Raw genomic sequence first — 16,424 nt, 5'->3', positions numbered from 1 at the left:
GCAAGTATACTGTAGATTATTATTTAGAACACTCATGCCACTTGATGTCCTGGACCTAGTTTGTGCTTACTCCAGAGTTTCTGCAGAAATGTTCAACACAGTTATCGTTTCTCCCCAAATAAATGGATAGGGATGGATGCATAATAATAATAATAAATAATAATAGGAGTGGGTGCACTTTGATATTTTTCTTTTTTACATATAGCTGTGAAATTTACCTTTCTATATGCCCGCACATTTGTCACACGTCCCAGAAACATCAAGATTCCTGGAAAAGTTATTAAATGCATACTGACCAGCTGGGGAAACAGGTATTCCCAGAATTCTTGGCAGTTTAATTCACAAACTGGGAAACTTCTTTCAATATTCTTCTTCAGTATTTTTGTCCCCCCAAAATAGCAAATGAGCATTTGTCTGAAAAGTATTAAGGAAAGCATTTCCCAAAAGCACAAGGCCTCATCCTCAACTAATGTAATGATTGCATGCACAATGCTTAAAAAAGAAGGAGTAAAATGTCTAAGAAACCCAAAAAGCATAAGAACAAAATCAGAAAACACTGTAGCCCCACATTCTCTAGTTGTTCCTCCCCAACAATGGAAGCTGTTTCAGAGGTTCCCGTTGAGAATGAGGAATCATTCTTTAAAAAACTTAAACACCAGCGAATAGTCCTGCAGCATCTCAGAGACTAACAAAAACTGGATGGTATCATGAGCTTTCGTGGGCACAACCCACTTCTTCAGATGAATGGAGTGAAGGGGTCCAGAGTACAAACAAATAGCAGAGAAAGAGAGGGAATGTTGAGGGAAAGAGAAGGAAAAAATAGGGGAGGAAATGGTCAATTAGGTATCTGTGCTAAATGAAGCTAATAGAGTAGTCTGTAGGTACCCAGAGCGTAGCTTTTTATGTCATTAGGGTGTGGAATGTAATGGCCCAACCATTTCAGGTCTTTGTTCAAACCTTGATTACCGGTGTCCTATTTGGCATACAGGATGGGCTTTCTTTATTCCTTTTCATATTTCTGATTCTACTTGGTATTTTCCATTACTGTGGTCTAATGAAGATAATATGAAGAACAATGTTATGATCATTTTCTTTCAGGGCTGTCATCTCCTCTAGTCTGACCCACACAAAGATAGAGGAGTATAGAAAGATAATGTAAATTTTATTTTCTTATAAAGAAGTTCAACAGCGAGTGCAGTTTGAGCTGGTTGTTAACACAGTATGAACTCCTAGAGCCTGCAAATCCATGGATATCCGTGGACTACATGTGGATACAAATTTTATATCCACACAGAGCTTTACTTACTCCCTTTGTCATCACCTATCAAAATCAGAAGAGACAGCCAAAACATAGTAAATATTAAACTAATATTCCATGCAAGAGGTTGCTATGTTCACCTCTTTATTTATGTTCAATTAGGTGAATATAGATGGAGTCTAGCCATTCATACTTTAGGATACAAGGCATCCACTAAAAAGAATTAGGAAGAATTAACCCTATGGATACTTTTATTCAACAACTGTGCACTATGGTTTTTTTTGTTTTCACCTTCATGTATGTGAGGAAAATTCCTTGGACTACACAAAGCACTGTTTTAAATATTTTTGTTAGTTTCTGTATTCATTCATTATCATGAATGGGAGAAATCACTTTGCAGAAGGAAGGAAAGGTTTTCTATGTGACACAATATCTGTTAAAATGTAATTACCCTATGAAAAATAAATAAGAACGTCTACATATTTCAAATAATGATTTAATAAGGGGTCTCTTTCATCTTATCTCCTTTTTTTCATGTCTTTTTTTGGTTTTATGCTGACTGAGAAGTTTTAATGGCTGGATAACTTGCCAATGTATATTCTGTTTTTAAAAATCAGAGCTAAAAAGTAAAGTTTTATTCCATCTTAACTAATCCTCCAGGAGGATTCACTCTTGAAAAGTGCAAATCTGACATGGTGACCATGACTTGAGTTGTAGGACTATGTGTTCCATTATTCATTGTGCCTTTCAGTATCTGCCAATCCATCACACTAAGTGACAGAATCATATACTGTTCTGAGGCTGTAGCGCTAAGGAGGCTGAAATATCTGACTTGAAAACTCTGTACTTTTCAGTAATATCCTTTGTACATATTACTGAATGCTAATAATCAACAGTGCCTAATTAACCATTTTTACTTTGACGCAGAGTCCTTGTTAGCTCTGACTGACACACAAAATTGTGACTCTCTTGAGCTCTATTTAAGAATGTTTATAAACATGGGTCACTTGATTTAGGTGACTTGATTTGACCATGCTTAAATACTAATCTGTTGTATTTTGACTTTTTAAAGACCCTGTGCCATGGTTGTCCCTGACATTGAGCTGATCTGTGAAATTATGTTGATTGCTGAGGGATTTATTGATGCACAGTTGTTAGCCAGGAAGTTTATTACCTTGTATACTCTCTGCAGGGAACTGCTTTCTAAACAGGTGAGAGTCTGTTTTGGACTTCTGGGTAAGATATATGCTAATTACTCCTACCTTCCCCCAACCCAGATTTCAAAATTGTGATGTTGGGCAGAGTGAAATTTCCATAATTTATAACCTTTTTATAACTTCCGAGAGCTTGTGTGTGTGTGTGTGTGTGTGTGTGTGTGTGTCCGTCCGTCCGTCCGTCCATCTGAATCATTTTTTTTCAAGAGCTCCTCCTAACTGGTAAGAGCTAAGACCACCAAATTTGGTATACATCTTCTTCTTGTAACTTAAAGCAAGGTAAGGGTTTGTGCCAGGACAGTGGGATGTGTGTGGAATGTGATTGTTTCTCACCAAATGGAAAGGAAGTCCTGTAATATCAGAGACAGATATAGTCTCAAATGACCACAGGGGGGCAGGAAGTGCCCCACCAGCAGGGCAGCACAGCTTCCACCACCCAGTCTGATCTTGGAGAACAGCTATTGGCTGCTCCTGGGAGCTTCAGACGGCCGACCAGTTCTTCCCCTGCTGTCCTGAGTCGGCCCTGGGGAGCAGCTAGCTGCTGCCTTGGCCTGTGTTGCTCCTGCCCCCACGGGTTGGCCAGCTGTCCAGCATGGTCCCTGCTGGCCTGGACTGGTCCTGGGAAGCAGCCACTGTCCAGCCTAGCTTGTATGGCCCCCTCATTCTCCTGGGCTGGCTCTGGGGAGCAGTCACTAGCCAGCCAGTGCAACCCTGGCCTGACACCAGGGAGCAGCCACTGGCCAAGCCATGCAGCTTCTGCTGTCCCAGCCTGGTCCTAGGGAGCAGCTGCTGCAGCCTCCACCATTTTGGCCTTGCCCTGGGGAACAGCCATCCTCACACTGTCCTCTGAGCTCCCCTACCCCTGCTCTGATTCCTGCACCTCCACTCCCTGCTCTGAGCCCCTCCTCATCTTCCTAACCCTGACTCCTGCATCCCCCACATCCCCTGCCCTGAAGGACCTGAGCCATGCTGGCAAACCTTCTCATTTTATATATATTTTAAAAATTGCTTGTAGGTTTTCATTTATTATATCAGCTAAAGTGATATCCTGTGAAACAGTTCATGCAATTTAAAACAATGCATCAGTGTATTCAGAAGTGACTTTTTCCTTATAATGCTTTAGTTTTAGAATAAATAATTTACTATTAACTTCAGGGGGTAGCCTAGTTAGTCTGTACAGGATAAACTTAAAAAACAACAAATGTTCTGGAAGCACTTTATAGACTAACAGCACATGTAGATGGTATCATGAGCTTTCATGGGCACAGCCCACTCTGGTCATCTGAAGAAATCACCTGTGTCCATGAAAGCTCATGATACCATCTACATGTTTTGTTACTCCATAAAGTGCTACCAGATCATTTGTTGTTTTTTAAATTTACTATTAACTGTTCAGTACACAGTGCAGTGGAATTAATGCAGTTGTACTGTATCTACACTAGGTAGGATCTATTGAAAGAAGAAAAACTACTAGGCAATATAAGAATTACAACAGGTTATTTATGACTACTTATATTTGTATGAGAGTTTTAAAGTTTCCCACACAAATATAGTAAAGATAATGTCAAATACAGGAAATATAGTATGCTTGCTAAATTATATAATAATTGTACTAGGATGAAGTCTCATTACCTAAAACCCCAAAGTTATAAAAGTCAGAAGATTTATTGTTTTTCTTCTCAATTTACATTTGGAAATGAATAAATAGTGTATAATTCTTTCCAAGTGAAGAGTATTCTTTATATTCAGGTTTATGAGTTGAATGAAAACTGTCAGAACAACCCTTTGGCCTTTATCCATAAATCTTGGCAAAGAAAAACATTGTGAAAGAAAACAGTTTAACTTTCTACATGCATAACTTTGTAATTCTTGCCTCCCTGAAAATATACTAAAGTTCATCTTCTATCACACTCTTTAAAACATGAAAAAGACCTTTTTGATTTATTTGAATTTTTTTTCTATACTTTTGGTATGTAGTAAAAGTACAGAAATTACTATTATGTGATTTCAGGATTGGGAGCCAGGGGCTCCAGAGCTCCAATCCTACTGTGAGAAGGAATCCCTTTCTGAGTTTGAGCACACCACTTAACTTGAAATTGTATGCACTTTTCTCCTTTTAACTTTTCATTTCATAAACTTTCCTGGATAGTCAGTGTCTTTTTTTTTTCTATAGGATCATTATGATTGGGGACTTCGTGCTGTTAAATCAGTTTTGGTTGTTGCTGGCTCATTGAAGCGAGGAGACAAGAACAGACCTGAGGATCAGGTAGGTACCTTAGGTACATATTTAACAGTCATAAGAACTACTGAAATTTTGTGTGTTATCTCTGGGTCATTGTGAATAAAGACAGACTCCTGACAAGAGGGAGATGTGTTTAAAGCCCTGGCTGATATAATAAGTGATTTACCATCCTTTTCCAGGTACTTATGCGAACCTTAAGAGACTTCAACTTGCCTAAAATAGTGACAGATGATATCCCAATTTTCATGGGCCTGATCAGTGACCTGTTTCCAGCTCTGGATGTTCCAAGGAGGAGGGATTTGCACTTTGAACAGATGGTTAAACAATCCACCCTGGAGCTTCACTTGCAGCCTGAGGAGAGCTTTATTCTCAAAGTAAAAGAATCCATTGCTTTTAATTAAGCCCCTTAAGAGTTTCAATCAACATAATTGCAGTGAGGTTGTATTAGACATGAAGGTTAACTTGCAGTACATTCAGTGTTCCTAATGTGCCCTGAAAGTGTAGGTATTTCAAAGACACTATGTCATGACAACATGCAATTTAATAGAAGTATTTTCATGTTAGTAAATATGTAGCATATACTGCCCATATGGAGACAGGGAAATGTCTCTTGTTCAAATACCTCTTTGCAGTGCTTTTTTTTTTTTTTTTTTTTTTTTTGGTAAGAAAAAAAGGTGCCAGTACTCTGGGGGGGGAGTTGTTGAGCAAAAAAAAAAAAAAAACCATGCTGGGGGCCAAAATGCCATTGCAGCCCCTTTAAGAGCCACATGTCCCAAGCGGGCGTCAGTTGGGAGCTCAGCTGCCCCAGGAAAAGAGGTACCAGTATGCCTGAGGGGAATGCAATTAATTTAAGTTATGCAGGGAAAATAGGTACCAGTACAAAAGAAGCACTGCCCCTTTGTTGTTGATGATTTCTGTTAATACACAGTACAGTAGGTTTACAGTGCCAACACCTGTTAACACCAGCAAATGCTAACTATTATTACTTATAGTATGTATATAGTTTATTTTAAACAAGACACAGTGAGTGACAGCAATACACAGTGCAGTGGCAAAACAAGGATTCAAGAAGTAAGATCTTTGAGTGGCTCTGCATAGTCCCATTCATGTGTATTGTGCTGCCTAGTGGAGCCTAATGCTAGAACCTTTGCCTAGCAGTGTCCCTTGGGTCACTTTCTCACCTCTTCCCCCACCATCACCTTTCCCTTCAGTCTCTCCAAACATTCTCAAAGGTGGCTGAAACCTCTACTCCTTACAGCCACGTGCCTGGATAGACGAAAACCCACTCCAATTTGCTCAGATCCAGATTTCTTCCTCCCTCCTTCAGTGTTCTTTCATGTTTTATTGTTATGGTAGGTAAGTAGTTGTTACTGTTCAGTTTTGGGTGACAGTAGAACCGAAGAGTCAGAAGAAGCTGAGATTCAAAAGGCACATGTTGTGCTCTGCTGTCTTCCCAGTGTCAGGTGTCGGGTACCTCGAGTTTGGGAGAGAGTCACTTTCTGCTATTTTGAGACAGATGATCCCAACTTTTCAGGGAGACAAATGAAAAGTCTCCCTATGGCATACAGTTCAAAAGATTACTCCTTTGCACTTCTCCATGCCTTTGCCTTTTCATAGTATCTTCTTATGAGGATATTCTACTTTGAGAAGTAGAAAAAATATTTCTGATAGCAGCTGTCAAGGAGGTACCAGAATACTTGGAGTTAAGTTCTATTTTAGGTACTTTTTGGTACAGAAAAAGAATTGGGGGAATTTCAGTCAATTTTAGACTTAGGGAACCTGAATAAATACATATGGAAGTTTTGATTCCATGTGTTACCTTTAGCATCTGTAATCCCTTCACTTTTGGTCATGGATTCATTTGTGATGCTTCATTTCTTATGTATCTGTATTTTCATATATTGATTCAATCACAATCATTGTAAGTACTGTACCTTTTATTTCATGGTACCAGGACCATAATACTTTTCTCAGTAGAAGGTGGTGATATTTGGCCTGCCCACAGTGCCCTGAGTTTTTACTAAGTGCCTCTCTGTGATAGTAGTTATAATGTCTATATCAATATTGTGTATTATGGAATTATGAGATTTTGCAGTATGTTTGTAATTAAAAAATGTTGTGAATCTGAGACACGCCCACAGGTTAGCTCTTCAGGAATAACAAAGGAACAGTAAACAATAAAGATGGCAACATGTAGGCCTAGGTTTATCAGTTAATCTTCTTTACTACATGCATTTCTCCCCCGCTGCCTCTGCCTCTGCATTAGAGGCAGCTGGGGAGGGGGGAGACAAGAGTGGGTGCTGGGGAGAGCCAGCTTAAAAGCTGGTTCCCTGCAGCACTGGCTCCATGGTGCTGCCTGCTCCCCCCCACTCTGCGCTGCTGCCTCAGCTGTATCAGAGGCAGCAGTATGGGGTGTCTGGAGACTCGCTGGGAGTGCACTGGCTGCAGGCCCTGCTCCCGGGGACTATAGTATAGTTGAGTAACCAATAAGAATTCATGAAGTTACTTGACTATTCAGTTTCTCAATATCTAAAATCCCTAGGAAACAGTAGCCCTGTATGTCATCCCTGAAGGTGCCTCAAATGGCATGTACACAAAATTTTGAAGCAAAAATTGGTGATTCAGATGAGGAACTGTTGGCAGAGCATATATGATGTAGAAGTGCTTGACTCCATGATACAACAAGGATTTTTTTCCAGCAAAAAGGGGTCAGGATATCAAGAGTAAGAACAAAGTCCCCTGGCCACTCTTTCCTACCTCATCTTTAAACTGATGAATTCTGAGAGGAGACATTTTGAACAAAAGGAGCGAGGTCCCCAAAAATGATGTGATCAACACAGAATTTTATAGAAAGTTAGCTAATGTAACATCCATGCTAACATTTTGAAATATGTCATTTGGTGCAACTGTAATGCATTGCATTTGCTTTAACCTTTTAGTAACTCTTATTTCTCTTTTCATAAGTTAATAAATCTTGAGTTAGTTTACTAAAGGATTGGCTATAGTATTCTGTTTGGTGCAAGGTCTTGAGCATCCATTGATGTGTGTAAGTGACTGGCCCCCAAGCACTGGAAGAACCCAACGTGTGATTGATCTTTTTTATTTTAATAACCTGTCATCATAGAAGTCCAGTTAGTCCTCTTTGAGAATCCAGCCTAATTGCTACCCAGACGGTTTGTTGCTCCATGTTTAAACCAGTATTGTGGTTGACCAGGAGCCTCCTGGAATTGGCTTTTTAATATTATGGTCCTTCAGACAGTAAGAAATGAGGTCTGTTTTCTTTTGTTGAGATGCATTCATTCATCCAAGGCAGGCTGGGCTCTGCCTCCAGCCTTAGAAGATGAACTCAGAGTCCTTGGATATACACATTTTTAAGTTAGCTGAGAAGCCAGCAGCTCATTTTCCTGACTAAGGGAAAAGGTGGGAGGGAGATAATATGTGGGAAATAATTAGTGTCTTGGTGATAATGGGAGGACAGGAAAACAAAACCCTTAGCTATGTACTAATTCTGTTTGGCAGGTTGTTCAGCTGGAGGAGCTTCTGGCAGTGCGTCATTCTGTCTTTGTGGTGGGAAATGCAGGCACAGGAAAGAGCAAGGTACAGTAGACAGCATATTTTCTGTCAGTCTTTATAAAGAGTATTTCATTAGTTTATGGAGAGAAAAATTCTCTTTCTGCCTGCGTCCGTGGTAAGAAGTGCAATCACAAACCCCAGTGTTAACATTTAGATTTTTCTCCTACATATTACTGGCATGACTCAAAATGAAAATAATCATGACAATGAATAATAGTAACTATATTTGGCAAATAGGTTTGAATTGGTCACGCAGGAGGGTTTAGTGAGATTACTAGGTAGGAAGAGTGGACCTACATTGCCTTATTCCCAAAGTAGTAGCTGAATATTTTTGAAAGATAACACTCTTACATCTCAGCAACTAAATTTTGACAGTCAGTATATAATGCCATGGTGGTTTTTTTTTTAATATTATGGTCCTTCAGACAGTAAGAAAAACTAGATGCATTGCTCATTACTGTATATTATCCACATTTTACCCAAGCGAATCTGAGGCTTAGAGAAATGAAAGGACTTGCCTAAAGTCACACAGGGAGTCTGTTTTTTTAATTTTGATTCCTAGTTCAGAGGTTTGAGTACAAGTCCATCCTCATATGTGTTTCTCCATTGGAAGAGCTTTCTGTAGTGAAGCCATAGAAGGGTTGTCAGACCAGGTTTCCCAATTGGTTACTTTTAACTTGTTCTGGGGGAGGTTGGTGATAAAGTAGGACAGTGGAGGGAGTTCAGGGAAACCAAGACAGCAGTGGATGTAGGTTGACAGATGAGTCATTACTGTATTGGAAAACAATAAAGAAGCTAGAAGCTGCTTGCTTCCCCCCCTCCCCCCTTTGAGGTTCAGTTACTGTGTTACATGCTTGATCTTTTCCTCTCCTGCCTTTCAGGTTTTGAGAACTCTGAGCCGAACGTATGTGAACATGAAACAAAAGTTTGTGTGGAATGACCTAAACCCAAAAGCTGTGACTACTGATGAGCTGTTTGGCTTTATACATCATGCAACCCGGGAATGGAAAGATGGCTAGTAGCAGATAACATTACTTTAATTACTAATATCTATATAGTCCTCCATCAGGAAAAAAAAAACAAATATAGACAGTGCCTGCCAGTCAGGGAGGGTTTACTATATATTTACATGCAGAGAGATTTGGAGGCAGGGCAGGGGTGGCCTTGCAAAGAGTGGAGATTGATTTTGCGGTGTAGATCCTGTAGTCAGATTCACCTGCAGAACAGGGATGCCAAAGTGGAAAAGAGCAAGGGTGATCTTGAGGGCTGCTTTCTCCCTCACTTCCATGGACGCTCCTGTACTTAGCCCACATAATAGGACTGATGCAGTGGAAAAGATTCTCTCTCAAACAGTACTGTCATGCACTCAAACTAGAAATCAGTCATTATATTGTTTAAATCCAGTTAATTTGCTGTGTCATCTGCTCACCGAACATACTCTTCTTTAATTTGAATGGCTGTTAAATAAGCAACCAGAAGGGCTCCTTTTCTTACATTGTTACAAATCTTTTGTGTTTTTCATGAGGCAGTAATATTTCTGGAGTGTTATTTGTTCCAAAAGGTTATGTTGAAGCACTCATATTGATTGGATTTTGTGTAAACATAATTTGCAGGTCTCTTCTCATCTCTTCTAAGAGAACAGGCTAATATTACCCAGGATGGGCCAAAATGGATTGTTCTAGATGGAGATATAGATCCTATGTGGATTGAGTCACTGAATACTGTCATGGATGATAACAAGGTAACAGGGAAACTTACCTAGTGGCTTTTCCTCTCTCTAATTATATGGTTTTTGTGTGTATATTTATATTTTTTCAGTATAATATCTTTGTCATTACAGGATTTTAACCCTTCCCTTTTTATCTTCACTGTTGCCAATTAGTGAAATGCTACTTGGTAACCACCTTATCTCTTTCATACCTGATCCTACACAATGGAGATGTTTAAAGTTATTTTGTCTGCATGGTAAAGGAATATGCACCACCCAGTGGATATGTATGTGTGATGGGGTTTACAAATGTACTTTGGTATATGACTCAGAGTGTCTGCCAAAATACAGTAATTATTATTAATGTTAATAATTGGCATTTTCTGAGTGTTTTTCCTTTAAAAATCTAAAGCAGTTATACAAACATTCATAAATTAAGCCTAACAACACTGCTATGAAGTTGGTAAGTATTATTAAACGTGATGCACAAAAAATTGTAAGTGGCTTGCCTAATCAAGTTAGCAAAAGAGCCAGAATAGTATAGAAACCTCTGACTTCCAATCCTGTACTCTAATCACATGATTGCTACAATGCAAGGAAAACAACAGTATTTTCTACAAGAAATGCTACAATGAAATTAAATACATTCTAAACTTAATTTTATAAATGTTATTTTAGTTCATACCAGAGCTTTAATCATTCTCTTCTTTTTTTAAGATTACATGACATGTGAAAATTATTTTGAAGTGTAATAATTATCTGGAATATATACATACCATTAAAAGAAAATGTATGTGGATTCTGCTGTCTATAAAAATTAACTGAATTGTCAAGCAGCATATCGTATTCCATAAAGTATGGCCTCTAATTTGTACTCTTTTTTTTGTTTGTTTTTCAACAAAAATTGTGGCCTTAAATTTTAAATTTGGAAGAATCCTCTTATGTCCATATTTGTGTGTGCAGGTACATATGTGCTATAAATAAATTTTATATCTACATAGGTCCAATATGCACAGACCTGTTCATAATATGTGATTGTTAGAATGCATGGCTCACATTGCTTTTGTTCATTGCTTTATTTGTTATGTTTAGGTCCTGACCCTTGCCAGCAATGAACGTGTCCCTCTGACTCCATCAATGAGGTTGCTGTTTGAGATACATCATTTAAAATCAGCTACCCCAGCTACCGTGTCTAGAGCAGGTATTCTTTATGTAAACCCTCAGGACCTTGGTTGGAATCCGTGAGTATTTTATCTCTTAAAGATACCTTCAAAACAATGCTAAAACAATATTATCAATTAGTTTAATAGGAATAGAACCTATTAATTTTTTATTAATTATTCTAGTTATGATCATATTTACTATGTATAGAGAGGTGCATACATGCACATGCTTGCATATGCAGTAAAACTGTCAACATTGGGATTTTCTGTTCCATATTTTATCTATACTTTACATCCCTAGTTTATTCTTCTCAATCTGGGCTTTCTGACTCTGATTCTCAGAAATTTACAATGTGAGCATGTCAGCTGCAAGAGGTCAGTCTCAGGCTGTAAAATAACTAGAGACATCTGTCAGCCTTTTTAAACTATCCTCTTGTTTTGCTCCACTGATACATGTAACAGGAAATACGGTTGTGAGAGTTTCCAGTTCAACTTCCCATTTATCTACGAATTGTTCTTTTCCCCTTCTTTGACTTATTTTAGAGTCACGATTCTGTGAAAATTGATTACAAAAACTGTGGACATGCAGTCAAAATTGAAATGTTGATGAAAAATGTGTATTACAGTAGTACCTAGCAATCACACTTGAAACTGGGATGGCCTTGGGCTCACTGCTGTGCAAACATACATTATGGGCTTTTGTCCCGGAAGAAATCTAGTGAATATAATAATTTAATGTAACTCATGGGAGGTTGGTCTGGGAGGTATACAAGATGTCCAATGAGGCGAACGTATATTAGAATGCTAATGTTGACATATGGATGCAATACTAGACTAATAATCTCATAGTAACTATTGAGAAGTGTTGAGATGGATTTGAGAGGGGTGACCCTGAGAAGTCAGGTATCAGAATGACCAATCTAACATAATATGGTCACACCAGGTTAGAGAACATTTGGTTAATATTCCTGAACATCCATCCCTCAGTGTGAGTTTAGAAGCATTAACAGTGGACAAATCAGATTTTTCCCCAATTATTTATCAGTAGCTACAAACATGTCCAGCCTCAGCTTCATGCAATATTTACCATCATGGTAAGAAAATGTAGGTATCTGGTTCGGTAAAAACTAGAGGGAGAATCAGTTTCGCTATATGCTGCCTATAGACACATTATGGTCTTTCCACTTAGGTCTTATGTTATAAACAATATGGAAAAAATAATCCTAACTATACGTACAATATAATGGGGACTAATTTAGCTAGAGCTACTCAAAAGAGAGATCTTGGAGTCATTGTGGATAGTTCTCTGAAAACATCCATTCAGTGTGCAGAGGCAGTGAAAAAAGAAAAAAGAATGTTAGGAATAATTTAAAAAGGGATAGTGAATAAGACAGAAAATATCTTAATGCCTCTATATAAAACCACTGTATGCCCACATGTTGAATACTGCGTACAGATGTGGTTGCTTCATCTCAAAAAAAGATACATTGCAGCGTTTCTTAAAGTGTGTTCTGTGGCACACTGGTGTGCCTCAAGGCAGTTGGAGGTGTGCCACAGAGAGAACAGAATTCAAAATGGCTGCCCTTAAAGGGACAAGCCTCCTTTTTTTTTTTTTTTTTTTTTTTTTTTTTGGCTCAGCAACTTTTCCCTGGGGGCTTTTTTTTTCCAACCAAAAAATCCTTGGTGTTCCCCATAAAAAAATTATTATTTGGTGTTCCTTGGTCTTAAAAAGATTAAGTAACACTGATATATTGGCATTGGAAAAGGTTCAGAAAAAGGCAACAAAAATGATTAGGGGTTTGGAACAAAAAAAAGTCATATGAGGAAAGATTATAAAGATCTGGACTTTTCAGCTTAGAAAAGAGGAGATTTGCGGGGGGAGGATATGATAGAGGTATATAAAATCATGACTGTTGTGGAAAAAGTAAATAAGGAAAAGTTATTTACATATTCCCACAATATAAGAACTAGGGGTCACCAAATGAAATTAATAGACAGTAGGTTTAAAACAAACAGAAGGAAGTTTTTCTTCACTCAGAGCACAGTCAATCTATGGAACTTCTTGCCAGAGGATGTGGTGAAGGCTAGGACTGGATTTGTAAAGAACAAATCATGTCAAACCAATCTGATAGCTACTGTGTGTGGACAAGAGGTATGTCACAAGTTTATATTGTTGCAAAGGCCTGACTCTTATCTCATTGTTTGGCAGAAGTTGGGAATGGGTTGACAAGGGATGGATCAGTTGATAATCACTCATTTCTGGTCATTCCCTCTGAAGCTTCTGGCATTGATCAGAAGACAGGATCTGAGCTAGGTGGATTTTTGGTCTGACTCAATATAGCTATTCTTATGTTCTTGTTCAGCAAACCTAATATATGTTGGAAGTTAGAGAAGAATTTCCTCCATTTTGGACTTCTGCCCTACAAAATCTGGTTCTTTCTGTTTTTCGGCTTGCAGGTATGTTGCCAGTTGGATAGAAAACAGAAGTCATCAATCTGAAAAAGCTAATTTAATTATACTCTTTGATAAATATGTGCCTCCCTGCTTAGACCAGCTCAGAACAAGCTTTAAAACTATCACCCCTATTCCTGAGAATAGTATGGTGCAGGTATGCATTAAAATGATATTAAAATATGTCAGTAAGTATAGATAACAAATTTCCTGAAACCTGTACTGAACATGCAATCTTATTTTTGTTGCATATGAAACCGAGCTGTTAAAATAGATTTGCATCTTCAAAATGTGTAAAATTAATAGATTCTAAACTTATTTTTCAGAATAATTGTGTCAAAAGTGGACACATTTTTGGAGCTCTGCCTCTCTCCCTGTGACTACTGGGAGCGGGGAAAGAGTTAGGAATCCAAAGATGTTCTCCTGCTGGGATCTATTGTAACAAGAAGAATTATTTATAAACACCTATAAAGAGAGAGAAATTGAGTTTGTTGGTGTCCAGTAAATATGACATTGTACCAATTATTGAATGATAGAGGGGGATAAAATTAAACAATTGTTTACTATACTGAACACGAGTTAGCCAACAAACACAGAGTTTCTTCTACTGTAAATCCTTATGTACATGTCTAATTTTATGTATGTGAGTCATCTTTATTGTTATGAATGTTTTAAATGATCATGACACAGGGGTCATATAGAAAAATGCATACTGTCATGTAATATGATTAAATCCTAACGTATATACCTGCATTTGGTCATTTTCTAAATTCCAAATGCTTTACTTTGAATTTTTGTAGAGCTGGTTGGAAAAATTTTGATAGAACCACATTTCATCAGTATATATGAGTCTTTTGAAGTTCAAATGCTTGGCCAAAAATTTGCTTTGGAAAATAGACAGAAAAACAAAGTTCTGACAATGTCAAAACATCCTCTTTTGACATTTTCATAACTAAATGTTTCAGTCTTTCATTTCATGTTTCAGTCTTTCATTTAAACTAAAAATAGTTTGTTTAAAATTGTATTTGTATTAGATATTGTTGCCAAAATGAAATGTTTTGACACTAAACGAGAACATACAGAAATTTTGTTTTGCAGAGAATTTTGAAATGTTTGGGTTTTACTCCAATTTGGAATGAAGCCAAATCTTGAAAACCTTACTGAAATGGAACTTCGAGTCTCTGCACAGCTCTGTTTGTAATCTTAATGTTATTTTAAAGTAGTCTTTCTGCATGGAATATTAAGTGGATTGCATGGTTAATTTGAACCTTAAAATTATTTCTTATTTGAATAACTGCCAAAACATAACAAGTTGTATAATATTTGAGTATTTTTGGTGTGTGCTTCTGTGTGTGTCAATCAGTTTATTTTTAGGAATAAATTTAAAAATATGCTTGAACGCCAATTGTTCCTCTGTAGTGTGAATACTTAATATAAGAGATTTTAGAATTGCCCATTTTTTCCAGAAAAGAGGTTCTGTCCTCTCCCACATGGGATGTCCCTAAGTCTTTCCTTTTGAAGGCCTAGAATAGGAATCTTTCAGTGATACAGAATAGGGGGAAGAGTGGATAACTCAGTCCTAGAGGAATTCCACAATTTTACTATAGTTCCACATGCACCAGGTGCAGAATTCCCTCAAGATTATACTTAATTTTCTTTTATCCTATTCAGAGACTTGTACATTTTCTGGGATTTTTTTGCGTGGTGGGTTTTTGTGGTTTTTTTAACAAGTTTGTATAAATGGCGCAAACGTAAAAATATTACAGGCAGAAATACTATAGCCTAATGAACTATTTACGATGGTTCCTCATTTTCCTTCTTTTAATGCCAGCCTCCTTTACTTGCATTATATAGTCATGATTGCTGCATACTTTGTACATCATGTTGTCCCTGACATTTGGGCTTTGTCTACGTTACTAGACCATCCTAGACCTTTTAATATTAAAACTTCTGTTGTTCAGGGGTGTGAAAAGATACATCCTTGAATGACATTTGTAATGACCAAAAATCACTGGTACGGACAGTACTTTATCAGCAGAAGCCACACTCCGGTGACAAGGCTGGTGCCCCTTGTTGTAGGTGGTTTTATTTTGTCACCCAAAGAACTCTCTTCTGGTGATAAAGAGCAGCCACACAACGTACCTTACCGCAGCGCAGCTGCAGCAGCTCACATGTGCCATTGTAGGGTGCATAGTATAGACATAGTCTTAGAGTCACCATCTTGACTTTTGGGAGCAAGGGTTCAAAGATCATGCTCTTCGCTTTTTTTTTTTTTTAAAGACCCTTTGTTCCTTGCTGGATTGTTTGCTGACCCCTGAAAATTTGCCTTCTGACTGCCCAAGAGATCTTTATGAGATATACTTTGTCTTCGCATGTGTTTGGGCATTTGGTGGTGGACTCTTTCAAGATCAGGTATGCTAGAGAGCAGTTTACACAACCAGATTATTTTGATATTCATTGAAGAAATATAGGCCTTAATTGTATCTCTTCAGCCAGTAGTGTTGATGATAGGAGAATGCAGATACTGTCCATATAGATGCTGCTGCCGCTGAGGTAGGCATGATGTATCTGAGGGTCAGAACAGCCCTTACTTATTATTAGAGATCATGGCCAGGAGCAAGTCATGAAGCAAGACCCTATTGTGCCAGAGATGGCACATACAAAGAACAAAGGGTATGTCTACACTACCCCCCTAGTTCGAACTAGGAGGGTAATGTAGGCATACCGCACTTGCAAATGAAGCCCGGGATTTGAATTTCCCGGGCTTCATTTGCATAAGCGGGGAGCCGCCATTTTTAAAACCCCGCTGGTTCGA

The 16,424-nt window shown here is 38.1% G+C and overlaps 1 protein-coding gene across 6 annotated transcripts in view; it reads left to right on the top strand.

Annotated features, from left to right (window-relative positions):
- Positions 1-16,424, top strand: part of DNAH11 (dynein axonemal heavy chain 11) — a 273,839-nt gene that overhangs the window by 107,811 nt on the left and 149,604 nt on the right. For 5 of the 6 annotated variants that reach the window (XM_075922225.1, XM_075922224.1, XM_075922226.1 and 2 more), the window contains 9 exons: positions 2,331-2,469; positions 4,646-4,738; positions 4,894-5,088; positions 8,234-8,311; positions 9,169-9,301; positions 9,901-10,028; positions 11,088-11,236; positions 13,616-13,766; positions 15,890-16,021. In XM_075922225.1, the coding sequence (XP_075778340.1) occupies positions 2,331-2,469; positions 4,646-4,738; positions 4,894-5,088; positions 8,234-8,311; positions 9,169-9,301; positions 9,901-10,028; positions 11,088-11,236; positions 13,616-13,766; positions 15,890-16,021 (1,198 nt within the window). Of the gene's footprint in view, positions 1-2,330; positions 2,470-4,645; positions 4,739-4,893; positions 5,089-8,233; positions 8,312-9,168; positions 9,302-9,900; positions 10,029-11,087; positions 11,237-12,816; positions 13,311-13,615; positions 13,767-15,889; positions 16,022-16,424 lie in introns of those variants that run through there. The other variant, XM_075922229.1, reaches the window with a different exon arrangement.

The sequence above is a fragment of the Pelodiscus sinensis genome, chromosome 2 (assembly GCF_049634645.1).
Source record: "Pelodiscus sinensis isolate JC-2024 chromosome 2, ASM4963464v1, whole genome shotgun sequence".
NCBI lineage: Eukaryota > Metazoa > Chordata > Testudines > Trionychidae > Pelodiscus > Pelodiscus sinensis.
The sequence above is the reverse complement of the archived record's forward strand: the minus strand, read 5'-3'. Positions and strand labels throughout refer to the sequence as shown.